Source organism: Dermacentor variabilis, chromosome 1, assembly GCF_050947875.1.
Source record: "Dermacentor variabilis isolate Ectoservices chromosome 1, ASM5094787v1, whole genome shotgun sequence".
NCBI classification, from domain to species: domain Eukaryota; kingdom Metazoa; phylum Arthropoda; class Arachnida; order Ixodida; family Ixodidae; genus Dermacentor; species Dermacentor variabilis.
Window position 1 is genome coordinate 67,095,087 of NC_134568.1, and position 26,947 is coordinate 67,122,033.

Here is a 26,947-nt window from a genome sequence, read left to right on the forward strand (position 1 = left end):
TGTACATCTCCTTCAGAACATTGATGCATTATATTATTGAAAAAATTTCAAGGGCCCTTAGAACTCTTTGAATATAGATGCACTGTTTGAATTTTTTCAAAGTTCGTGTTGAGGCTGTTATATGATAAGAGCCAATGCACTTCAGGATGGAGATGCAGAGTTCAAGAGCCCTGCTCCCTGTAGCCCACCTAATTTGCCTTATCAGTATTAGTGTGGGGAGGTCTATGGTCACAAGTGTCAGTGAAAAAATCGGGATGTGTTGTGCTTTAACGGTAGAAGTATCAAAGTAAAGCCGATGGGCACAAAGGAATCGATCAACACTAGCATCTTGTGCTTGAATTTTGGTGATTTGGTGTCGGCACTCTTTCAAATAACTGAATATAGTATATGAGTCGGTGTAGTGAAATCTTTTATATTTACTGGTGTGAAAATTGAACTTGGTGAAGGCCCATTAGTTAGGGCTGTTGAACTGGCATTTGTGCACAACCAGTTCGCGGTTAGTATTCTATACTACTTATTTATTGCTCTATATGGAGTGAACATAATTGTGAACTGGTCCAGGTAGCCGACCTATAATAAATGAACCAGGCCTACATTCACGCCCAAAAGTGACATTTGTATGATCTCAACAAAATACAGGCAGGTAGGAGATTCATTGAAAACCTATAGCTTTTGAAAGTGATTTTATTTACGTTTGTCAATTAGGATTTCAAATAATTTTTTGCACAGTCTGTGTGCACTCTGTAAACACTCCTTTTCTTTTTCTTACGTGGTATAGTCTGTGCACCATAATAAGTTTTTTTATGTTGCATGGTGGACCCTTAATTTAAGCATTAGCTTCTATATGTTAAGTATATCTATTTTTATAATTGAATAATGTTTCTTCTCTCTCTCTCTCTGTGTGCATTATTGAATAGCAAACATATGCAGGTTGTGCAATTGCTACTGTGGTATTTCTCTGCTTCTCTGCACACCTTATGTTGTCTTCGCCTTTTTCTTCTATCCTCAGGTACTAGAAGACTTTATTTCAAATGTGTATCAAGAGCGGACGGGAATGCAGATACCCAAGAACTTCAAAGACTGGTTGTGGGCAATCACTGTTGCTGTATTTGCCATTGGAGGCATGGTTGGAGGCATTTCTGGAGGCATGATGGCAAATCGTTTTGGGAGGTAAGTTGCATAAAAGCCTTTTTCTTCTTTCATTCCTTGTTTTCTTGCACTGGGAAAAGATAAAAGGCTGCATGTCTCAATGTGTGTGCTTGTGCTTTAGGTTTTCATATAGCTATGGTAGTCTTGTGCAACGTAGTAACTCCTTCCTTGCCATGCTGTAGACGATTTTACACGTGCCTTGGAAGCAATGAGTCTGCAGTCTGCAACAAATTTTCATTCCCGTGTCCCATAAGCAGAGAACACATAAAACATCATTTATGCAAAAAAAGTGTGTTTTTAAGTTAACTTCATGTAGAAAATGCCCCTTTATGTTTTCGAATAAAAGAAATGCTCGTCATGCTTCAAGCACAGATAATATTAATTTTGTATGTATTATATATTGAAATTAATTTATAAACTTGTGTTTACATGTTGATGAAAATTGTAGAAGATTTGCGGGGCTGTGGTTTGATGTACGACGGCGGTTTGCCAATGTGTCTTGCTTTCTCAATTTCTGTTGTGAAAACTGGAAGCCTGCCAGTGTCTCTGTTTATAAAAGCTAAATGGTCTATAGGAAATCAAACACTAGTGATCAACGGTTTTCAGTGTTGGTTATCAGTGCTTTTGTAGACATTTTTCTTGGTGCCTTTCAGCCAGCAGCATCACTGTGAACTTTGCAGTCTAGCTATTATGGACTGGAAATGTGATTTCTAGTTATTTGGGCCAAGATAACTGTGTGTTAGTAAGAAGCTCAAGGACTGTTTTGTGGACACCATATAGACATAAAGGGAACCTGCGACCATTTTATACCTGCCAAGTTCTCCATAACAATGCATTCCTTGTGTTATCGCAAGGCAAATACAAAAAAAAAAAGAAAGGAATTGCAGAAATTTGTTGCAACAATACCTTGATTTAGGCGAGTTGGTCCATCTTGACAGTTTTCATAACAAGCGCGAAAGACAAAGACTGAAGTTGAAGGAACACATCTGCATCTCCTTCCTGTCGTATGTGTTCCTTCGTCTTCGTTTTTAGCATTTTTTTATGAAAACTGTCAAGATGAACCAACGCACCCAAATCAAGGTATTGTTGCAACAAATTTCTTCTACTATGGGCTCTATCCTCTCAAGCGCCAGTCCTGTCGTACATGTTCCTTTGACTTCATCTTTAGCGATTTTTATTAAAACTGCAGAAATCAACGCTGACAAAGTTATTCAACTTACAAATTCAGAATAAAAGCAAATGATGGGAAAGGATTATTCTTTCACATTTAACTTGTCCGCAGAGGACTTCTGCTGCTTTCAATCAAAATGCGGCTTACATGCTGTGGTACCCGAAGCTCTCTTCCTAGTGTGACCTTCCCACCACTAGCTGCAGCTGCACTAGCCACAGTGTTTGAAAGCGGTACCATTGTTATGATAACCACGTGCACCACCCAACAATAAAGGTTCATTGCTTTTAATAAAGCTATGTTTGTCACGTCTTAGTATGGGTAAAGTTGAGTTCTCAGAACTAGTGAACGGCAAACACAGATAACGAAATACAATTCAAATGAGACACGCGATCGGACGAGTTCCTGAGGTGCAGTGCCCCTTTAGATTGCAAATTATTTTAATAATAAGGCGAAGTTCTTCATGAAAGTCTGTATCTGTATTCCTCTATTTTTGTTGTTAAGGGCTCCATAGTAATATATGTTGACCTTGTTATAACGAACTTCAGTGTAACGAAATTCTCGATATAACGAAGTATTTAACTTTTCATAACCGCTTGTCTATAACACCATGTATTTAGAACCTCAATTTATCGAAGTGTGGTATACGATTTCGATATAAAGAAATTTCGCACCCGCCGCAGAGGAATTCCCAGACAATAAATGGAAACTTCCGCTGACGCAGATGGTGCAATTATTGCACTACAAGCGGCTGCTTGCAAAAGTACCTCTCAAATCACGCGCGGCACGACAAGAGCGACCGCCGAAGTGGAGCCGCATCGTGTTCCGTATAAAGACCACGTGCAATAAGATCCTATCGCGCCCCACACACTTTGTGCTTTGGGTGCGAGGATGAGACAGAGATGGTGGCATCACGTGTGCCGCCTTCCCGGGGCTCTATTCTGGACATTCCGCCATATTCTTCGAGGCGTAACGTAGGCGCGACGCCTACATAATGGCGCTGTTGGCCCAGTTTTGCTTTCGTAACGTGGCGCAAACTTCACATTTTGCCTCAGAAACTGTAATGTAGGCACTGAACCTAACGTTCTTGATAAAGCAAAACAATTTTCCTCAGTAAAAAGTAGCTAGCTCAAAGCGCACGATTATTCCGTCAAAAACGCTTCTCGCTTCCGTCGTCTGCTGCGTACAAGCCGTCGTTTGCTTCATTAGCTAGGATGCGTGTCCCCTGGAAACGGAATGAGTCATCGTATGTTGGCGCCAACGCGCTTGTTTTCTACCTCGGGAAAACTTACGCGACCAACCAGTGGTGATGAGCGCACGTTCTAGGCCACTTTATCGTTGTCTCGCGAAACGCAAGCGACTCCACTCTTCTTTTTTGGCGGCAGTATGCCCTACGGCATAAATTAAATAAAGAGATACAGCTCTATTTCTTGGATGAAGTCCAGGAGCGGCCGGTGCAGAGGTCCGTGCGTCCATCGCGTTAAGTCAGGTGGTCGACCTGGGTGGTATCCAAGGCCGCGCAGGTTTTAGGTGCGGGCCTCATGAAGGCCCGAACAGGTCCCCAGGAGGTGATCCAGCGTTGCGTCTGTGGCTGCGGCAGTGCAGAAGGGCCCCAGCCGCAGAAGCAACGCCTCGGCTGGCTGAGAAGCGGCCGAATATCACCGATAGCGTTCCTCGCGCCAGAGGTATCCGCTTGCGCGACGCAAGCGCCGGCGCTGCCATCTCTTGTTCAGTTCGCTGGTTACTCGCACCGCGTGAGCAAACTTCAAGGCGCCGCCTTACGTACATTCCTGTTTATAAATAAAAAAGGCGCTGTTCTCATGACTTCTGATTGTGGGAGAAGGCATTAATCTTGCTTACAACACAAACGCAGCAGTGAAAAACAGACTACGTTGCAGAAAGTTTGCTATGTTCAGCCAATATTTCATATAAACGCGTCATTTAAACAAAAAATGATGGCCCTAAACACAAATGCCAGCACCACGCGAGAGCGATGCAATTACTATGAGCGCGCATTATGAACAAAAGATTTTCATGGCGCCAAGCGACGGAGAAAATGTTACGATGCGCATTCCTCTTGGCGGCCATTGCATATGGCTGCTCATTAGCATAGTTCACGCGGTTCGACGCACCACAAATTAAGGGCGAAAAATTGCAACGTCACGCAACGTCAAATTGACGTTTACGAAGAAGGCTTATTCCTTTGGCCAATCAGCAAGTTGGCATGGCGGGTATCACGGACCACCACCACATATTCGCGAAGTTGCAGGTGCATTGCACTGGCTTCTGTGCGCTACCGCTCACTTTCTTTTTGAAGCGCTAACACCGCAATATAGCTGCCAAGGACACGAAAAATATATTAATCGATAAAATTTGCAGCCCCACGTCACGTTTCATCATCTTGATGAAAAAGAAAAATTGCATTTTGCAAAACTTCCGTTTCCCGGTAGAAATTTCAAGACACGTGAGCTTTCGACAGCCAACCAGAAAGTCAACGTGGTGGAAAATGGCGGCCGTGTAGTCGCCATGCATGTCGAGAATAGAGCTTCCGCTCGAGCAAAGGGAAATAGGGGGAAGGGAACGAGCTCGCGGTAACGCGATTAGGCGCACGCGAGGAGCAAGGGGGTTAAGCTTGCGGGCGTCTCAGCCGTGGCTGCGCATGGCTGTAAGCGCGGTTCAGCGCATACGCAGCCGCGCGCCCTGCTTGAGAAGTAGTCTGCCGCGCGTGGAAGGAGTGGGCAGGCCGAGACGGCGTGGCTTCATGTAAGCTGTCTTTCTGCGAGTTTAATATTAGAGGTTGCGTAATGTCGAGTTTCGGTGACGCGTTGGAGCGAGAAGCAGACGAAACGTTCGCTTCCCGCTGCCGGCTCTTTTCACAATGGCGTCGTCCCAGTGTGGGCGACGCTACCAGCCACGGGGGAGGAGTGCACGTGAAAGCGTGGCTGGCTTCGCTTACTTCGGACCACCGATGGGAAGATATCGTCGACGTGGCATGAAACCGTTTCATTCGTAACCCACTCCCAGATTCATCAAAATAAATTGTTTTCTCATTCAAATTTGCTTTTCTTGATTGCCAGATAATTCGGAAAATTCCCGGCCTTTTTCCGTGTAAGAAAAATAGATCGGTGACTGTACTTATTTTCGTAAAAGGTCGAATTTTATTACAACGAAATTTTCATATAACGAAGGCAATAGCTGATTTTACCTACTTCGTTATATTGAGGTTTAACTAGATGGATTAAAATTATCTCATATTGATCAGCATTTATGTAAAGAAGAGAACTTTCTAATGCACTTAGATGATCAAATTATGAGAAAATTAAAATAATTGCTAAGCATATTTGCCTCACCTTCTTTGTTGCCTTTTTCAAATGTACATCTCACATTGTCTGCATAGCTTCATCATTTTGGCCACTGTTTTTGTGCAGCTGTTGCACCTGTGCAGTTTTGAGATGTTAATAATAACAGCACAAGATTGTGAGTTCATAATGTACATTCTCGGAGGCTTTGGGATGGTTGAATGTACATTCCCACAGAACAACCCATTTTCAAAGGTGCACTGTTCTTGCACTACAGCCAGCCAACATGCCAGAAAAAATAAGAGCTGCTCTTACCTTTACACCTGTACATTACTTGAAAAATTTATAAACTAAATCCACATATAATGAAGAATGGTTATAACAGTTGTATTTTCAGATGCACTAAATATTTTTATGAGTGGACCAAACTTAATATTTTCGTGTCATCTATATTATTTAATAAGATGCAGGCATTTAGGGGAGAAAGAAATACAGCGCAAGTTTCCCTATCTTTATTAAAGCATTTGTTGCATATGGCCGACAGCCCATAATTAAAAAAAAAAATATTTAAAGCAGCAGGTGCAGTTGTGCAGCATTAGCCAGGACATTGTAGCTATTTGTGAAAACAGGGATTGTCCCATCTGGTTTGCAGACAAACATTTTGCTATTTGTAGACTAGGCATGCTTCCATTTACAGTCCTTCCCCTTGGGATCCACATCCTAAAAATGCAGATTTCATTGTTGAACTCAATATCCTGCAAAAAAAAAGAAAGTGGTACTGTCTAGTCAGATGAGAGCTGTTGCATTCTTGCCTGCTTGTTCAAAGGTTCAAATCTTCTTCTGCATGCAAATTGAGTGAGTGTTACGCCAAACTGTGATGCTGCATAAGGTTTTACTAGCCTAAACGGCATTGCCATTGAGAGGCATGCTGATTGCTTGGCTTGGCATTTTGTTAGCTCACAAATGTTTTCATTAGGAGGTTGTAGTATGCCCTTCACTTATTTAAACAACCCGTTCTGGTAGCCCAGTAGATATGGCATTGTGCTGCTAAGCTCATGGTCACGGGTTTGATCCCTGCCATGGTGGCCACACTTCGAGTGGGGTGGAATGCAAAAATGATCATGTACCATGCATTGGGTATGCATTAAAGAACTCCAGGGGAGCAAAATTAATCCGGAGTCCCTCACTATGGTGTGCCTCCTAATCAAATTGTCGTTTTGGCATGTAAAGCGCCATAATTCAATTAAAACTTTAATTTGAACATATTTCAATGCACTAAACATCAGGTGCCAGCAGTTTTAAGTGTTAGATGCTTTTTTACACAATTCTGTGTGCTTTCAGAGGGGCATTTGCAAACCAATGAAATCTATTTAAAATCTAAAAGTAAATGTAATGGCAGGCATGTATTTCACCATACAGAGCAGATGAGTAAAGATTACTAAAGACGGGCAGGAGTTCAAGCTGAAGTCGCAGAGAGCTAGGTGTGTGAACATGTGTGAGCTGTCACTCAGTTTGCATGTTTAGCAGTTTAAATGGGTGTCAGGTGCACACATATTTTAAAAGCAACAGTAAATTGTACACTCATACAGACATTACTTTCGTTTTCCAAAATTTGTGAAATTGGAGTAGCTGGTGCCTCAGTAACTATAGACAAGAAAGAAGAAATCACCCATGCATTTTGAAGGAAGAAAAAAATTGCATGGTTCGCTATGGAGCAACTGGCAGACAAAAAAAACTGAAGCTCCTCCTAGCCAAACAATGGCAGCAGCAGTGATTTGAGTCTCATGGCCATGGCCTCCCATGTACCAGTATCATTATTACAACTGTATAGAAATGGTGTCCTGTGATTGTGCAAGTCACTGAGCCAAGGTGTGCAGGATGCTTATGGCTGGAGCCTCAACTTTCTTGCAGGCAACTGCAATGCTACAAGATGCATTGAAGTACACAGCTATGGGAGCCATCCAATAGATATGAAATAAAACCTAGGTGTATGCTGACAGCATTAAAAGAAGTTTCATTCTTACACATACACATTCTCTACATGTAATAGACTAACAATGTTTTTGTTTTCACAATTTCTCATAGTTAATGCAGTGTGTGGGATGTCATGTCTGCCGAAGAACGAATCCCAACATAAAAACGTAACGATTCTTTATTCGACTAACGATGGCAGCAGACGGGCATACCAACGCTACGTTCATCTCAGTAGCGGAAGGTAGAAAGCGGTCTTTTTCAGCCAGGCAGCCTGTTTTTATAGCCACCGCCGGTGATGCATACCTCGGGTGATGTGGCGGTGTCGCTATGTTTTATCGACCATGCAGTCCAGCGTGCAGCTGTGTTATGCTGGGCCAAATGATAAGAAGACGGAGGGTGCGCAGAAATATGCGCGGAGTGTGTCGCCACAAGTGCATTAGTTATTGTATTTAAATGCAGTGTGTCAGCGCAGTGTATTTTTTATACACTGAACTGACATCTTCGTTGCGCTTCATTGTTCTTAATTATATATGGTAGGCTGCTCTTGAATTCTATTCCATATGTTGTGAAACCTCTCATTTGTGTGTATTTATGAAATCATTGCATCTTTTCTCATTTTGAGTCCCCAAACAGCTTAGTTATTTCTCTAGTCATTATTTGCAAGCAAGACCAAGGTCAACCACCAGCAAGAATGCATGTATACAAACAAGTAAAACAGTTAGCAGTAAAAGAAAATTGCAACTGAGCAATATTATTAAAGCTTATACTGTAGCAACAATAACAGTAATCAAGGATTCCAGCACATCATAAGTGCCTAGTTGTAGACCCGCATGTTAACAGGAGAGTTGTCCATCAACTACATACTGTGACTGGCAGTTATCCTGGGACTCTACAGCTCTAATGATGCTAGCCAGGAATCCCTACAGGCATGGTGCTATTTTGCGGGTGCATTGTCACATATTTCTATGAAGAAACTTTGCCTGCTCATGTGGTCAGGATTTTTCAATGTTCAATGGTGCACATATTGCTTGGTGATTTCCTGTCCTCTTTGTTCAACTTTTAGTCAATGCTCGTATTGCTTCGAGCTGCTCCAAAAGAATTGGACTCGTAAATGATGACTGTAGAGATGCGGATAAAAACTTTAAATGTGATGATGAAAATTGGAATGCAAGAAGACAAAATTGTGTTAGAAGACAGGCTATGTTTACAGAGCTGTTTTGGGTTTTGTATTCAGTGCCACAAATAAGGACAGTAATTCAAACTCGCTGTGTATCTGTCAATGGCCATCACAGTGATGTTTCGTTTTGACTGTATATTGTATTTCAAAATGTATTTGTCTTACACAAGCATTATGTTATTGCAACAAAGCATTATTTCTAACCTCATTGTGTGGTGAAATGTGTGGTAATCTTGGGTCATTATGTTATGGCAGTGATGAAGCGTTATTTCTAACCTCATGTGTGATGACATGTGTGGTAATCTTGGGTTTCTGTCTTTTCCAGGAAAGGGGGTATGCTCATCAACAATATTTTGGGCATCCTTGGAGGCTCATTGATGGGTTTCAGCAATGCCTCTAGAAGCATAGAATTGCTCATTTTTGGTCGCCTTATCATTGGAATGAATTGTGGCAAGTTTCCTCGGTTCTTTTCATTTTTTATTGTCCATTAAGTACTCTGCACTGGTTTTCACACATCTTTTCTGGTCCTGCTTTTTTGTGTGCAAGAGGTTAAATAATCTTAACTGTTCTTTCATTAGGTCTCAACACTGCACTAGTGCCAATGTACCTGCTAGAGATATCTCCTGTGCCACTCAGGGGAGGCCTAGGTATGTCATCAAGATTGTTGCACAGATTTCAGTGTATATAAGTTTATGCAGTAAGGTTTATGTGGCCTTTATATGTAGACTTTTGCTTTTGCTTATTGTCTCATTTCTTCTTTATTATCACATTGCATTTGAGCACACTTGTGATTTCTTGAACTCTGGTTAACAACTTTTTTTTTTTTTTTGGTGTGGTAAACAATGGTTCCTGGTTTTATAAACAGTATTAACTGAGTGGAGGATCTTACTCATTGGCAAGGACTTTTTACCTGTACCTTGAAAGGCGATAAAAGGTATACACTTGTTGGGGGCATATGAAAAAGAACATTCCTTGTAGTAGATTACCAAATGAAAACTAGGTTCCCATTAGATTGTAGCACCCACCGTCACCGCAGGGCAGGGAAACCAAGGTCGGCACTCTCAGCTGGCACCTTTTTACCGGCTGCGAAAAACGTGAATAAAGATGGGTGGCGCGTGCTTGATGTGCAAGCACGGCACGGCACATGCAGTTCTGTTCTAGAAGCCTTTGCTGATCCTCTTGTTCTGGTGCTCCGCTGCTATCCCTCAATTCCCGACAGTGGTGACCCAAACATGATAATTGGAGCGCCAACAAGGACCGGTTCAGCATCGCCAGCAACCAAGCCTCGCCTGCAGCCATGGACCAGCTGGAAGAAAGGTAGCATCCACCGAAGCTCGACGGCCCTTTGCGTTTGCAGCAACTGTGGCCCTACTCTCTGCACAGCCCTATTTTGTGGTTCATGCAGGTAGACGCACAGCTATATGTAAATGGCGTGTCATCGCAGCTCTGGCAGTACCTGTTCCTCAAGTATGAAATTCCCACTGATGTCTTCTCTTGTCTTGGCCTTCCACCACCAGGCCAGAACACATACGAGGGCCTCAAGCCCGCCTTCTTTCAACACTTTGGCGTAACAGTTCCTCATCAACTACGCAGCACACCACAGTCTCTTTGAACGGCTGACGCTTCTATAGGAGCAGTTCAACCTATGTCTTCCTCTTTGCCATCGGCGCTTTGTAATAGCTGCACCACTGCTTGCATATCTCTCGCTGCACCTGCACCACAGGAGCCACTGTGGGAACATCATACAACTGCGCCTCCCACGTCTCATTCGTTCCACGACGACAGACAACCTCCCGCCCCATTGCCCACCCCATCAACCGCACAACTGGGGTGCGATCGGAGATGGTTGTTCGGCGCGTTCGTTCGGTTACCGGCGCGCGCGATTGGCCTACTCCGCGCCGACGTCGCCAGCCGCGGGGCGCCGCCCCGTTTTTGGTGACGTCAAAATGACGACACGCTCCTGTCAATCATCCGCCCACCGAGCATTTCGTCCGAACGCGACGGGAGTTGAGAAGTTTGGAGCGATCATACGGCTTCGCATGGCGCGTCTGGTGGATTGGATTGGATCCAACAGGCGGCCTTTTCGGCTGCGGAATGGCAGGTTTGAATCCAATTCATAGTTTAATTCTAGAAAATGGCGCTTCCGTTGGAAACTTAGGTTGTTGCGCTGGCTTTTCTAGAGGAAGGAGGAGAGCGGGTGGCAGTGCGAAACGCGTTTGAAGAGATGGCAGAAAGTGAATTCCAGCGTCGTTTTTGTTTCTCGAAACAAATAATTCGTTGGTTGTACAGAGAAATCGACAAGATCATCGGTGCCAGCGAGCCACTGGGATGTTGTTGCTGCCTCTTGAAAAGTGCGCCACTCTTCCCGTCGTTTTTTTTTTCTTTTTCCTTCTCGCTGTGCGCGACACCACCTAGGGACGACGCAAAGAACCTAATAGTTATAAATTGCAGTAGTCACACGTACTACTATTTGAAAACGTGTTTGGGCTTGAGAAGAAAAAAATACATTTCTTTAGATAAAGATTTAATTCACTTGGAAGACGAGAAACATTTGGTTTTGTAGTACACTGTTTGCAAGCAGACGACAAACGACGCAAGTAAACTTCCGGAGAGGTCACCGCTTCCTGATTGGCTGCTCTCTCCGCCCCGCTGTCACAAATTTTGCATACTGCAACTCTGTGACGTTGCAGCAACTGAACAGAACGCGTATCGAACAAAATATCTCCGATCACGCCCCTGGTGAGCCCACTACTTCTCGGCAACGACACCTTGCATCTATACCTGAGTGTACCAAAGCATCGGTGTGCACTCCACCAGAGTTACATGGTGTCCCCAGTCCAAGCCGTAGAGATGATACAGCTGCGAGCCGTATGTTGGCAGCTGGCGAGACTCGTATCAATGTGCCTGTTTCGAGGGATATCCTGTGGCAACACTGCGAGTGAGACTGGTCCGCCAGCTATCGTGTGCACTGCACTTCCTAGCTCCACCAGTGTTCTTCCCATAGAACCCTTTTCTTCTGCCCCCACTCAAAGTGCACGTTCAGTGTCTCAGCTTGCACTCTCCAAAGACACTGCCTTGACATCTGCCCACAACGATTCCTTCTTGACTTAGGTACTCAGCATTGGAAAACTTGTGCCCAGTGCAACCAACAGCCCCGCTATTTCCCTACTCTTCATCGCTGCATCCAGCCAATTTTCCACAGGTGCCAGGCCAGACACTGCTATCACGCAATTCGAAAGTTCCCGACATCAACGCCGAACCTTTGTTCACAAATCTGACTTAACATTCAGATGATAGCAATGCACTAACCTCGGTCGAGCAAGCAGCGTCGCGTTGTTGTGAGCTTGCCACCTCGATCGCAACATCAGCAGTTGCCAAATTTGATACTGCTGTCAGCACCTCAGAAGCATCGAGGTGCCCCACTGCAACCTTCATGCTTTACCAGCCCAAATTGAGGCGATGTCATCATGGCTGCTGCATTCACCGACCATGCAGAATCTGCAACTTAGAGCACGAATGGCATCACTCATGTGCCCTCTACGGTGCAGCAATCATTGGGGCCACATTTCTCAAGCTACTGCCACCAAAACCTTGTCCATTGCTGCACTCCCAAGCCAGACCATCGCAGTGAATCGTGTACATTTCGCCATTCTGTCTGGGCGGGGGAGGGGGCCCAGTAGCGCCCATCGATGCCGCAATGCGAAGGTCTGCACTCTCAGCCGGCTGCCGAAGACGCGGTGACTAAAGATGGGCGGCGCGTGCTCAGTATGTAAGCACAGCACATGCAGTTCTGTTCTAGAAGCCTGCTTCCCTGGTCCTCTGGTTCTGGTACTCTGCTGGGACCCTTCAGTTCCCGACAAGATCTTTGGCATCACCTGCCTTTATCGCAATTCCCACAGCCTGTCCACCTCTTCATGCTTGAATCATTTACATACCTTCTGGTCAGGAAAAATAAGTTAAATTTGGAGCTTAGTTTTTTAAGTTGTGTAATTTCTTGAACACATACACCTCCACCCTCCCTGTATATAGTTACTAGGACTTAGTTTCAAAATCAAATATTCCATGTCTGCATGGATATAAAGTTTCTTTTCGTCTTTTTTTTTTTTTTGCACTTACAAAATGGATTGACTGCCTTGCATTATATTCAGAACTATGCTTTGAATGGAAACCAATCTTTTTTTATGCTTCATAATTTGGCATACTCATGTGCTTAATAATTTTTCATACTCGTCAATGAGACGAATGAGCTTTCCAGGAAGGCTAGCATATGTATTAGTGTTCTTGGGAGAATACCGATGCACATGCACCAAGAGCTTGACACCATGTCAGCATGGGTTGTTTGTGCTGCTTGAATGAGCTGAATAATTTTTGTTGTGTCTTGTGTCTGGTAGCTGTAGTCAAGAAGATGGAGGCAAGTCGTTTGTACTGTGTTTAGAATTGAGAAATGGAATTATCCTGCATTTTTAAACAGTGCACTATTTTTTAAATCCCCTTAATTTATCATTAGTAATTATTAGGGGATTACTATTACAAATAGTAATTGCATAAAATTCTATTCCTATTTGAAAATGAACTATTTGGTATATTCGAATACTCAAAAGTAACCAAATATTTTGCAGCAACCGATCATTTAATGTAGTTAATGTTCTGTCTGCTAAACAAAAGATCACTAATGATCAGAGGTGTGACAACGACAAAAGTGGTTGAAGAAGTGAAATAAAATGGGTAATATAAGCTTCATATACAGTTTCATGGTTGAGGCCTGCTGATAACCTGCAATTTTTGCTTGTGCTCTACTTGTACTTATGGCACGTACCCATGAGCGGGGGGATTGGCCATGGTTTGCACTGTAAACATACCAAGTTCTTGCTTGCTATGTTTAATTAATAGTAGTAATAAATTATATTTCCTTTGTTTTCTTGAAAAGGGGTCATGTCACTTAAGACAAAGATGCTAGATTATGAAAATGTGATGTGGTGTGAATAATGAGCAAAAGGTGTTTAACATGAGTCTCCCTGCAGCAGTGACGTACTCGTGCACAATCTGACAACTTCCTTTCGAGCTCGACCAAGAGTACTTGCACCAAAAGATGAAATATTAATCACCGAGAGAGCAAGACTCATACGCAGTAGGGGCTGCTCTAAAAATGTATTTCTTTTGGAATTATATTTTTGGCAATAGAGGAGGAAATGGTCCAGTTATTCTATATCCCCGCATGACGCACAGAGGTTTGATGGTGTGAACCCACGCCTACTCATGTACTGATTTAACTGCAGTATTCGGCATCATAATAGGGTAATTGAAACTTCACATTGCCGTGAGGGACGTTACTGGACATTCCAGGGGAACGTTAAATGTTCGTATTTTCGTACAGCAATAAGGGGCTCTTTAGTTTTTTTTTTTTTACCTAGGACTTGTCTTTGAGATCTTGTTACTGCCAGCAGAGTAAGTCTGGGCATAAAGAAGCCTACTGGCCCAGCAAGCGCTGCCTTTGCTACTCTGTCATTTAGTGTTTTTCGAAGTCTAGCTGTGTAAAAGTTCTATTGCAGTGTAAGTTGTTATGGGCTCATTCCAATAGCTGTTTCGGTTGGCAATGGTGTCCACCGCCGGTATCTGGTGTCTGTAGCAGCTATCGCCCGGAATGACGAAAAAATACCCAGTTCCCGCTGGGATCACGCCCAGGCCTGCTGCGTGGGAGTCAGCTACTCCACCACTGAGCCACACCAGCACTTGCTGGAATGGAGCGGAAAAATGCCCTATAACCGCGTCCTAGGATGCAGGGAGACACGCGATGGGACATGCATGCTGCGTAGCATCAATACGTGCATATTTTGCATTGCAGTTGGATATTATTACATCTGGTAGAAAGTCGTGTAGTAGATGCACAGGTAGTGGCACAAGGAAGTTCAAGAAGGTCTGAGGAAGAAAAATAAGTTTAAGGAGATGTATACAAGAATGCTAGAGAATGCTATAAAAAATATATATTGTGAACCTGATTAAATAAAGCTGGCTAGGTGACTATGTCAGTGCCACGTTTCAAAGGGGATGCCAGTAAATCATCATTAGCATCGTATTGTGCCACTTGCCTTGCGATGTGACATGCACGCCGTGTAGTGTCTACACATGCGCCTTTTGCATTGCAGTTGCATATTACACCAGGTGGCACACCTTGTAGCAGTTGCATAGGTAGCGGTGCAAGGTAGGTAGAGAAGTCTTGAGGAACAAAAGGAAGATTATGGAGATGTATAAATATTGATGTAATGAAAAACATGCTTGGCATACCTGATTAATTCAAGCAGGTTAGGTGACCGTCACTGTCCCATTTCAAAGGGAATGCCATTAAACCATCATCATTAGCATCGTAGCATGTCATTTGACATGCGATGTGGCATGCATGCTGCATAGCATTGATACGTACAAACTTTGCATTGCAGTTTCGTTATGCTCCACCAGGTGTCCCGACATGTAGCAGTTGCATACTGCATGTAGCTGGACCTGGTTAACTCAGACAGGCTAGGTGACTATTTGTCGCCACCCCGTTTCGAAGGCAATGCCAATAAACCATCACTGTCGTCAACAGCAACGCACGGTGCTGCGGTTCAAGGGTTGTGACATGTGCGCAACGCAGTCTGCATACCTGTGTTTACTCTTTGGTACACTTTATGGTGCCTCCTCGCAAGGTACGAACCTCTGCTCGAAAAGTTAATCATAGAGCCACGTGTGCGGCTGCAACGAGGCAGTATTGGACTCTGTAGACCGCTGCGCAGAGAGCAGGACACAAACCGCAGCACAAGCTGCCGCTCGTTATCAACACTGGGCAGATAGTTCAGATTGTTCTCATGAAAACAACGCAAAGAGACTTCGCTGCGAAGACCCCGTAGTGCTTGGTGCTGAAAATGGAGCCCCTGTGGAGCCGCTCCTCCAGCTTACGCTGTAACTGTGCTGCATGTGTTGTGCAGGCCTGAGAGTTTTTTTTTTTTTACACTGCAACGGACGATGTTTTCCTTGCAACAGGCCTTTTAACTTGTGGCTGCGGTAGAAAATCCCTTAAGTAGTTTCTTTTTTGTCCTCGATTTCAATTTTTTTTCAGCAGGCATTTATTTAGATTTTTTTTTTTTTGGAAAGCTAGTCGTACAACATTCATTTTTTCATGGAGTGCCTGTTTGCAATCGGGCTCTAATGTTGTTACGAGGCTACTCTTCCTGTTTTATAGCGAAGCTGTATGTGGCTAGCCGATTCGTTGTCCATCCATCTGTCTGTTGCCTGTACGCCTAAAACTCCTCCAGTGCAACCTCATGAGCATGCGCAAAAAAAAGAAAAAAAGAAACAGGCGCACGATTGGCTGCGCTGACGTCATTGCTCTTCGTTGCAGCTGAGCACGCACACAGCAATTTCTCTCTGGCTCCGAAATGGCTAGGCCATGCATAATATATACTCTTGAGGAGCGGGCAGCAATGCCACGAGCAGAACAGCGGACGAGCTCGTCTACGTTGTGCCGATGCTACAGCCCGGGCACAAGAACAGGCTTGTGCAGCTGAGCGTAAGCAGCAATTGCGTACCGAGGACCCGGCAGCCTACCAAACCGTTGTTTAATGAACTGTCGGGATTGACGCACTGATGAACATGGGGCGCACATTTCAGCTTCGCTGGTTAACCATCTGCACGGAGCGCTAGGGCGGTGATTTTTTCTAATAACTGGCGATCATGTATTTAAAGCTGATCCATTGTTTCATATAGTTAGCGTTCCATTTTGCACTGGTCAGTACAGTCATGTTACCTAATTATACTGGAAAAAAATTTCCTGCTGTAGACATATACGTTTGCGCCTGACTATTTGATATTCCATACCCACTATTCATATTTGATTCATATTAAAAAAAACGATATTTGCCCACCTCTAGTAACGATAGAGATTAAACCTTCCTTCTCTGCATGCTGTCAAATAAAACAAAAAACAAGTAAGAAGCCAGTTGAGTCATTTGGTCAGAAGAAGGTCCTTCTGTGTTCATGCTTAAAAACAGTTTTTCTTTTCTAAACGGGTAAGTTGAAGTGTATTATTACCATGCATGCTTCCAGTTGCTTGCTTTGTTCAGAGTTTGAGCAACTGTTTAGTATGCATTTTTTTTTTGTTGTTGTTCATGTCACTGGCAAGATATGTAGAAGGGGATTGCAATGCCTGTGTGGTTGTATTGTCAGTCTTCATTTTGGCTTGCTTTTTGGAGGGTTCTTTGGAAGCAGATCATGCATTTCTCAGTGATGTACATGTCAGCTTTGCCCTCTTAGTGCTGCCCTTGCATTGTTTGATTTTTTTTTTACTTCATTGTATATGAGATTTTCTATCTCTTTCACTGGCTTGCAGGCACTGTCAGTCAAGTAGGAGTAACAGTGGGGATGCTGCTTTCTCAAGTTTTAGGTATTGAAGTCATCTTAGGCACAGAAGAAGGGTGGCCATACCTGCTCGGTGAGAGGTCCTTGCATTCAGTTCCACTTTCTGTACCTTTATATGTGAATCAACCTAGCAGAATACATCCTGGTCGGTGTTTCGGTTTTAAAGGTGCCCATGAAATGACTAGCACTTGTTTGATCAGGCCCTCTCCTGTTACCCTCTCCACCTACCTCTCAGTAGGTTGATAGCAAAAAAAAAGTATATGTGCAGACACTGTTTACCACAACCATTGCTGGTTAGAGCTCATGTCGTTCTCTCCAATGTTAATATACTATGTTACCAGATTGGAGAGCAGAGGTACTATTGCTAGAGGAAGGCTGGGAAAACTGAGAGGGAACTGTCATTGATTCAGCAACTTATGACTGTCTAGTAGCACTATTTAACAGCTAACTAACTTCAGGTGTTTGCAGTGTTTGATTTAGGACTCGCATACACTTTCGAGCTTGCTCATTTCTTGTTTCACTGGAAACAAGAATTTTTTTTTTTCTCGAGAAATAGCCCCAAGGATAAAGCAAGGTGTCGCTTCCTCACCCTGTTTAAGAAGGCTCTTCACGTAGCTGGAACGCACCCCCTACTCATCGGCGGTGATTTCAACCTCGCCCATACAGGCTGGGGCTACGTTCGCACGGAAGCTGCCGCTCGCAACCTCTGGCAAGATTACCACGACTTAGGCCTTACGCTCATCACGGATCCCTCCTTTCCTACACGCCTCGGTACTTCCACTACCCGGGACTCTACCCCCGACCTCACCTGCAGCGTCACTACCCCCACTTCCGAGACGGCTGAAGAAGTGGCCATTGCCCTGGCCACTTTAGATCCCACCTGTCACACCATAGTGTGTGACTCTCGCTCAGCCGTTACTAACTTCAGCAAAGGCCGTATTTCTCCCCAAGCTCTTCGCATCCTCTGCCAGGCACCACACTCTAAAGACAGCATAATCTCCCTAACATGGATCCCGGCCCATGCGGGCCCTGTCCACCCACACCTCCCCAATCTCAACGAGGTCACCCACTCCATTGCGCGAGGTCTAGTCAACCGCGCCGGAGTCACTGGAGATGAGTTGGACACCAGGGAAAGTCTGACAACTTATAACGATCTCGTTAAGGCATTTCACCTCAGTCGCCGAATCTTCCCCCCGCCTCACCCAAAGTTCAGCCGGGCGCAGGCTACCACCCTGCGTCTACTACAAACAAACACGTACCCTTCACCCGCCCGCCTCCACCTTATATTTCCGGATGTCTACACTACCCCCAACTGCCGGTGCTGTGGAATTCACCCGGCTACGCTTCCGCATATGCTATGGGAGTGCCCAGCACAGTACACCCAGACTAACACCACGACTCTCTCGTCGAGGTTGCATGAGGCTCTGCGGAGCTCCGCCCTCGACGACCAAACCTGGGCGACCCAGCACGCCCGCGATGCGGCGGCGAGGCAAGCCCTCGACGTCCCTTCGTGGGAGGCTTAGGCCCGGCCATCATAAAGTGCTGGTTCTAGAATAAAAGTTTATTCCTCCTCCTCCTCCTCGAGAAATTCGTCTTGAGTGTGGGTGAATGAAATTCCTAGTGAACGCTTTGAAAGTGTAGCGTATCAGCCGGACGCCAGGGTGGAACAAACAACATTTATTTGATGCAGTGCCCTTTTATAGGGTGATGAACATGTGATCCGCCGACTGCTGCTTACGTGGCTGATAAGTGATACTCATGAAAATGCAGTGTCAGTGTGACATGCGACATCAGTATACAGCATTCTTTTCTCCTAAGATTTGTTACACAATTCTAAAATGTCTGGTTAGTTATCAATGCCATAACGTGCGACAGGCCGTCTAATGCGTGTTGATCTTCGCTCGACCGGGTCTTCAGTAACTTGGCCCGGACTTGCCCCTGTGTCTGCTTCCGTGCTGGCCGGCAGCTGTTGTGGCCGTCTGGCTGTAGGAGGAAGCCTGACGTGGTAGTCTGCATTTGGGTCTGGATCGGCTTCGAGCCTCGTCCAGGCGCTCCTCAACTGGTTCCGGTGTCTGTGATGGCGCTCGCCGTCGTCCAGCTGGACCATGTACGACACCGGGCCTCGGGGTGCACAACCCTGGCTGCCTTCCACCTTGGACCTGGACAAAAGCTTTTAGCATAGACCGCGTCACCGACATGGTATCTCTTAATCTCCAGTCGTTGCGGTTCAGGCGCGTGTTGCCGGTCCAGATGAAGTCTGTCCAAGGCTGTCCTCAGCCTATGTCCAATCATTAATTCTGCCGGAGACTTTCCCGTGACTGAATGTGGCGTCGTATGCTGTTTAAACAGGAACCACGAAATCTTGCACTGCATCAAACCTTCCTGTTGCTTCTTTAACGCTTCTTTAACTTCTCTTACCATCCTTTCCGCCCTACCGTTACTGGTGGCATTATAAGGTGCAGTTAAGGCACCGGTCCTGTAGTTTGTGTTCTTATTGAGTCCTTGTCTTCTGCGCCTTGCCTTTACTAATTCAAGCATGAACGAACTAACCCAAGCAAGAGTTTTACTAGAAAATAGCACGCACACCATTACACTTTAAGAACGTTTGCAACTCCGAGCTAGTGAATGCTGTGCCGTTATCTGAAACGATAACGTCTGGCACACCGTGTGTCGCAAACACCTTCCTTAAGCTGGTGACGACAGCTGTAGCCTTCATGGATGACATGACTTTGACCTCAGCCCAGTTGCTGTACGCGTCTACCACGATTAAGAATACTTCTCCATTAACTGGACCAGCGAAATCAATGTGTAGGCGACTCCAAGGGTGATCTGGCTTGATCCAAAAATGCACTGGAACCTTGGGATCGCTTTGCCGGTTACTCTGACATGGCTGACAGTGCTGTACAAACTCTTCAATTTCACGGTCCATTTTTGACCACTGCATGAGCCCTCTAGCTGATGCTTTCATGGCACTCATCCCAGGGTGATTTGCATGCAGGAGTTGAAGCACACTTTCTCTCGCTGCGTTAGGAATTACAACGCGATTTCCCCACAGTATGCAATCACGATGCAACGACAGCTCTGACTTCCTCACCTCGTAAGGCGCGAACTTGCTGTCGAGTTGTATTGACGGCCAGCCACTAAGGATCTATTCCTTTACCATGGATAAGACTTTGTCCTTGATCAGCGCAGCGATGTCTGCTGCCTGCAGCGATTTGCACTCGACCGCTTCCAACAGGAGTACGTCCCCAGGTGGCTGTGGCTCGTCTTCGTCTCCCGGAGCTGGCAGACGACCGAGTGCATCGGCGTTGGAGTTGTCTTGGCCTCTCCTGTACTGAAGGCTGTAGTTATATGCAGACAAACATAAAATCCAATGAAGCATTCTGGGCGACACAACTTCAGGCACCCTCTTGTACGTGTTAAACAGGCCCAGTAGCGGTTTGTGGTCTGTTGTAACCGTAAATTCTCACCCAGCAAGGTACTGGTGGAACCGTTTTACGCCAAAAACAGCAGCCAAGCCCTCTTTATCAATCTGAGCATAGTTACATTCACTGCCTCCAAGCGTCCGAGCAGCATAAGCTATGGGCTGTTTGTTCCCGTCAGTCGCACGATGGGCTAGCACTGCCCCCACTCCCACAGGAGATGCGTCGCAGCACAAAATTAAAGGACGCTTCATGTCATAGGGCATGAGTACAGAGTCGGAGCTTAGCAATTTTTTTAGTCTCTCAAACGCACGTTGGTGCTCACCTGTCCACTTCCATTCGTGGTCATGGTGAAGCAGTCGATAGAATGGTTCTGCCGCTTCAGTCTTGTCCTTGAGGAAACTGCTGTAAAAATTTAGTAACCCCAAGAAGGCTTGCAGCTCCTTTTTGCTTGTGGGTGCAGGCGCTTTATGGATGGAATCCGTCTTGCTTCGGCTCGGATGTATTCTCGTGGTGTCACTCCTGTGACCCAAGAATTCAATGCTCGGCTGGTTGAATTCACACTTGTCCTTATTTACTCTTCACTTCGCATTCTGCAGACGCGATAGCACGGTCTCTAATCTCTCGGTGTGCTCTTCTGCATTACGGCCAGAAATCAAGATATCAAGATAGGCTTTCACGCCGGGAATGCCTGCTAACAGCGTGTTAATGACTCATTGAAACACCCGCGGCACCACCGAAATTCCAAACGACAGCCGTTTGACTTTGTACAGTCCCTTTATCGTGTTAACTGTGAGCACTTCAGCCAACTCGTCGTCTAGCGTAAGCTGTTGATAAGCTTGAGCTAGATCCAGCTTTGTAAAAAATTTGATTGAACCCAGAGCTGCGAGCATTTCAGCGGTAGTGGGCAAAGGGTACCCGCTGCTTTTAATAGCTTTGTTTACGGTGCTACAGCAGTCGCCGCACAGGCATAAAGTTCCGTCTTTTTTACTTACCACTACCACTGGTGTGGCCCAATTGGAGTACGCAATGGGTTCCCATACCGCTTGTTGCACCAAGCGATCTCCTTCCTTGCCCACGTCGTCCTTGAGGGCAAGTGGAACTGGTCAACTTTTGAGAAATGCTGGTTGGGCGTCGCCTTTCAGTTCTATGTGAACTGGTGGTCCATTGAAGCCAGGACGGTCCCTGCGAAACACCTCGGAAAATCGTGAGGGCACGTCTTCCGCGTTTACTTGCCCGATTCCTCGCAAGCAAATGCCTAACGGCCCAAACCAGTTTCGCCCAATCAGGCTGTTGCCTCGATTCTTCACTACCAACAAAGGCAGCTTTGCCTTCTGGCCCTTGAAGTCTGCCAAGACGGTTGCTCAACCCAGCAGCAGTAACACCTCCTTTGACCAGGTTACGAGAGTTGTTCCAGAATCTTGGAGTGGTATTTCACCCCTATTTCTCTCAATTACTCGAAATGTATCTTCACTCACAATTGAGCACGAGGCTCCGGAATCGACCTCCATCGATAGCATTTCTTGCATCTGTACCCTTGGACCCTTGGACCCATCTGGACCCTTGTATCTGTACTTTAACCATAAACTTCTGTTCTTGCTCATTCACTTCGCAGAGGGAAAACAATGCACTCCTTTCGTACGCGCCCTTGCTCTTTTCAACTTTACTCTTTTGCTCAGGCGTCGTCTTTCGGGCCGCTCTACTTTCGTCTTTTGAATGACAAGCCCTCGCTATATGTTCAACCCTTTTGCGTTTGAAGCATGCCGCTTTTCTAAAACTGCATAAATGTGGAGTGTGCTTACCGTTGCAATGGTAGCAACTGGATCCTTCTGCTGTGGCGTCTTGCTTCATGTGGGTTGCTTGTATCATGCCCTGGCAGTCCTTTGTCTCTTCTCGGCCTTGCATGCGTATGTTTCGCTGTTGCTTGGCTGTCGCTTCTGCGGTCGCGGCCATGTCGTACACGACGTTGAACTTAAGGTCGTGTTCCACGAGAAGTCGCTGTTGAACTGCTTCGTTCTGGAGGCCACATATGAAACGATCTCGCATCATGATGTTCAACGGAAGCTGCTCATCGCAAAAACCGCAGTCTTCATCTAGCTTCCGAAGCGCCATTACGTAGTCCGCAACCGATTTCTTGGCAGCCAGCCTCGTTTCTCTTGTAAACAAACACTTTGCGAACAGCTCTGATGGCCTTGGATGCAGGTGCTTGCGAACCGCCGTCTTAATTTCGTGGTAGGTTGCTGCTGTTGGTCTTGCTGGCCTCACCAGAGTTACGATGAGCCCGTACGCTTCTTCACCGCAACAACTCAGCAGGATGGCTCTTTTCTGTTCTTTCGCTATCTTGTTTGCTTCATAGAACATTTCTAGCCTCTCGACTTATTCGTCCCATGACGCATTTGTGCCGAGCGGATACTCGCCGATCCTGCCGACGGCCATCGCCGTCGCTTCCTCGTCGCCAACTGTAGCGTATCAGCCGTATGCCAGGGTGGAAGAGACAATGTTTATTTGATGCAGTGCCCTTTTATAGGGTGATGAACATGTGATCCGCCGACTGCTGCTTGCATGGCTGAAAAGTGATACTCGTGAAAATGCAGTGTCAGTGTGACATGCGATATCAGTACATGTATACAACAGAAAGACTGAAAGCAGAGAGAGCAATTCAGTAAGTGAAGTTGACAAAATTGGACTGCTTATGGCAAAACACTGTGATCAATGCTAGATTAAATGTATCGAACATAGCGGGTATAAACTGTGGGTGGTCAACAAAAGGAAACCATGAACAACAGCCATCACAGCTTGGAGGGATATGGAAACAGTGAGCGCAGCCTTTCGTTATTGTAGTCTGCACTGGTTGGCAGTACGGTGTATAGCGTGCTATGAGTGGTGGATTGAATCCTTATAACTGCGTTTAGGCTGAAGTGCCGTCCTCTTGGAAATAAAATGTATTCATTCGAGTCATGCAGCATCGCGATTCTTAAAGGTCAGCAGTGTAAGAGGTGATGTTAGACTCGTATTGCAACATGTCTCTATAAATTTGGGTGCCACAGCATGTGTGGAAAACGTCTTGCTTTCGCACTACTCCCAATGACCCTACTATGACTCAGCAGTGTGTGTTTTGGCACTGCCGCATGCATTTTGTTGAGCGAGTCAAAAAATGCAACACTGTACCATACTGTGACGATCACATCAAACAGTGGCTAGTGGCTGCTTTCTGTCATTATTTTTTGCGGTGCACAATGCAGATAATCCTATGTTTGACAGATGGTGCTTAGTGACACATGTCATCATCTTTAGTTGAGTCAAGCAGACGATTGCTTGCAGCCTTGAGATCTGGCCATTCTGTGAAGAAAAAAAAAAAAGATTTTTAATTGCCAGCATTGGAGCTTGTGTGGTTGTGTTCGTGTTCCAAGTAACTGTGGTATTGTTAAATACAACTTTGCTAAATAAAAATTGTGATGAGTGCAAAACAAGGCTTCAGTTCTGTGCTTTCAGTTTTGAGCAGTGGTCAGCTGCTCAAGCGCGAGCCAAGTTATTGACTTGTGCTGGGCATCTATTCAAAGTTTCAAATACAAATAAACTATAAAAGGCTATTTGATATGAGAATTTCTATTCGAAATGGTAAAATATTTGTTTTTATTTGACTATAATGGATAACACTTGTTGAAGTCTCAAAGGAAAGAGGCCGATGCAAGTGAAATCTGTTCCGAGTGATTCTGTTGCAGGAGAGGCCATGGTAAAAAGATTCTGTTGCAGGAGAGGCCATGGCATCGTTGTGCAGAGGCACTAGTTTCTGAGTGAACGCACGGGCGAATAACTTCTGCTCAATAATGTGTAGTCATTGGATAATGCCTCGCTTTTAGGCAGCCTAAATATCAATTTGTTGTCTCAATTTAGGTGTAAAGCAATTTATTATTTGGCTAGTTTTGTCATATTAGCATTCCTTCTATCCCACTTCTCTCCTTCAGTGGACACAATGCCCTGCGTGCATCTGGTGACTTGCTGATCCCTTGTTTTATTACTGTCATTGCCATGGTGCACCAGATAATTGAATGCAGTTGTTTCTCATTGACAATCTCCTTAGTTGGCCATACTTCCAGTTGCTAATGGCATTACATGCATGTGCTGAATAATGTAAATAAGGCTCCTGTTTAGCCAGACAAGCTGCATGTAAACTTTGCTGGTTAATTGATTGATTGATTTGATGATATTGGAAATGTTGGCAATTTTCGTCACTGGCTTTTTCACTACATATGAATGTGAAATGAATACACAAGCTTAATACTTCAGTTTGTTTAGGAGTGAGAAAATGTTTTATATTCAAATCAGTATTCAGAAGAAATTTTTCTCGCATATTTGTATTTTACGATTTCTCAAGGAAATTTCATGATTCAAGCACTTCTATTATTGAGGCAAAATGTGATCTTCACATGCTGATTGGGCTCTGATGGCATACAAGTGCCCATACAAACTATTTTTTAAGTACAAACTGAAATTGCACACACTACACCATGATTGTGTCAATGCACACAATAACCTGCACCATGTTTGGTGCATCTGCTTACACTTTGTTGGTCACAAGAGCATCCTCAAATCTGCTTTAAAATTTTGTGGCAGTTCCTTTGAGCTGTAACATATTCTTGGAGCAGTGCTGCTACTAGTACTTTGCATGCAATGAAGGCACTGTTAGTCTTCCTCTGGGGCACTGGCCTGAACAAGATACTGTAGTAGCTTGTTTTCATGTGTTTGTTACTTGTGAATTGTGTATGCATGTGTACTGTGTATGAGCAGGTCATTTCATGCATCACCATTGTCATTTGGTGTGTATGCCAGGCATTGAAAAAAGGAAGCAAGGGGAACGACAGTAAGGGCAAGGTCATGTAGGCATGGTGGGGCAACTTTTAGTTGCAGTAACTCTGCTCATACGAGACATATTAAAAAATAAAAAAGAAATTGGTGAGGAACGTTTGTGAGGCGGTGCCCATTACTACTGGATACATTTTAAACTTGAGTCTTAAAAGGAGTTGCAGGGCCTCTTTAAGGGGGGAAACAAGATTAGATTGCTTTTCTTAACAGTGAAGCACTAAGGGAGAAATGGACAAAAAGCTAGTAAGCAACCACTGCACAATCCACACACAAGTAAAATTAATGTAACAAAATCTGACAGTTCCGGATTCAATTTGGCGCATATCTGTATTGTCGACCTCAAGTACTCTTCTAAACTTGCATTGTTCAGTCAAGCAATATGGTGTGCTAGTCGGGAGCAGTTATCTGTAACTGTACAGGGTTGTCCACTCTTATGAGAAACACGAGCACACGGCCGCTGAAAGAAATGGCGCAGAGACGTTGAGAACCAAAGGCATGTCGTCTGCTACTCGACAAGTGCGCTCAGCCACACTTGATGCTGCCGCCATGAATTTGTTTGCATCACAGTGCACCGTGAACAAACACTGATCTTTCGTATCATCGTACGCAAAGTGCCAGGTGTTATCGCATGTCCCAGAACAAACTGCTCATAAGGGTAAAGAACTGCTCTTAGAATACCTCCTTTCCTTTACATGCAGCAGCATTTATGAGGCATTTCTTGTCATTGTTTTTGACCGTCTGACCATGATTGTTTGTGACACGTTGAAAGTCAGAGGAACTGAAGTGCATAATACAGCATGAACCTCTCGGATAATGTGTCACTCCCTTTTTTTTTGTGTCCAGTCTGTCTTTTCTGGCTTAATGTGTTCTACTCCTCTGTCAACCTGTTTATTGTGTGCAGTCAGTAAATTATGTTTGATATGTGCAAACAGTAAACGCGCATTATTACACTGCTGTAGGAATGCAAACAACCCTTCCTAGTGTCTGACCAGCAAAGTTGTGTTCAACAGCAGAACGACCTGTTGTGCAGGCACAGGTGCATGTTCACACGTACTACGTATGCTGCTGACTAGAGGAAGAAAAATAATCTAATTATGTTATGCTTGTGTTAGTTGCTTGTGGTTCTACTTGTCGCACCAGTTCGTTTTTTAGCCACACTGTGTTACTGTAAAAAAAAGTTCATTATGCTCTACAGGTGTATTTTAGGAATACACCCTGGTTTGCAGTCACTTGCTTGTTGAATCTAGAAATTAATATTTAAAAGCTCATTTTAAAATGTGCTTGCGCAGCTTCCTTGCTTGTAACTGAAGTAAATAGGTAGCTGATGCTTTCATGCACTTTAGGTGCAGACCACCATGATTTTTGTCTTGGGGAATTGGGAAATTAAGCAACTGAAGGAAATATTTGCAACATAATACAATTTAATGAGAACAGAAAATAAATTGTGAGAAGGTTGCAGTTCTTTGAGAAAATTCTTTGTAAACGACGGTTTGGGCACACTGCTGAC

At 44.8% G+C, this 26,947-nt stretch overlaps 1 protein-coding gene across 3 annotated transcripts in view; it reads left to right on the forward strand.

Moving 5' to 3' along the window:
• The window catches only part of Glut1 (Glucose transporter 1), a 73,908-nt gene that overhangs the window by 1,610 nt on the left and 45,351 nt on the right, over window positions 1-26,947 (forward strand). For all 3 annotated transcript variants that reach the window (XM_075688601.1, XM_075688611.1, XM_075688620.1), the window contains exons 4-7: window positions 1,010-1,170; window positions 9,093-9,217; window positions 9,346-9,414; window positions 17,127-17,228. In XM_075688601.1, the coding sequence (XP_075544716.1) occupies window positions 1,010-1,170; window positions 9,093-9,217; window positions 9,346-9,414; window positions 17,127-17,228 (457 nt within the window). The remainder of the gene's footprint in view (window positions 1-1,009; window positions 1,171-9,092; window positions 9,218-9,345; window positions 9,415-17,126; window positions 17,229-26,947) is intronic.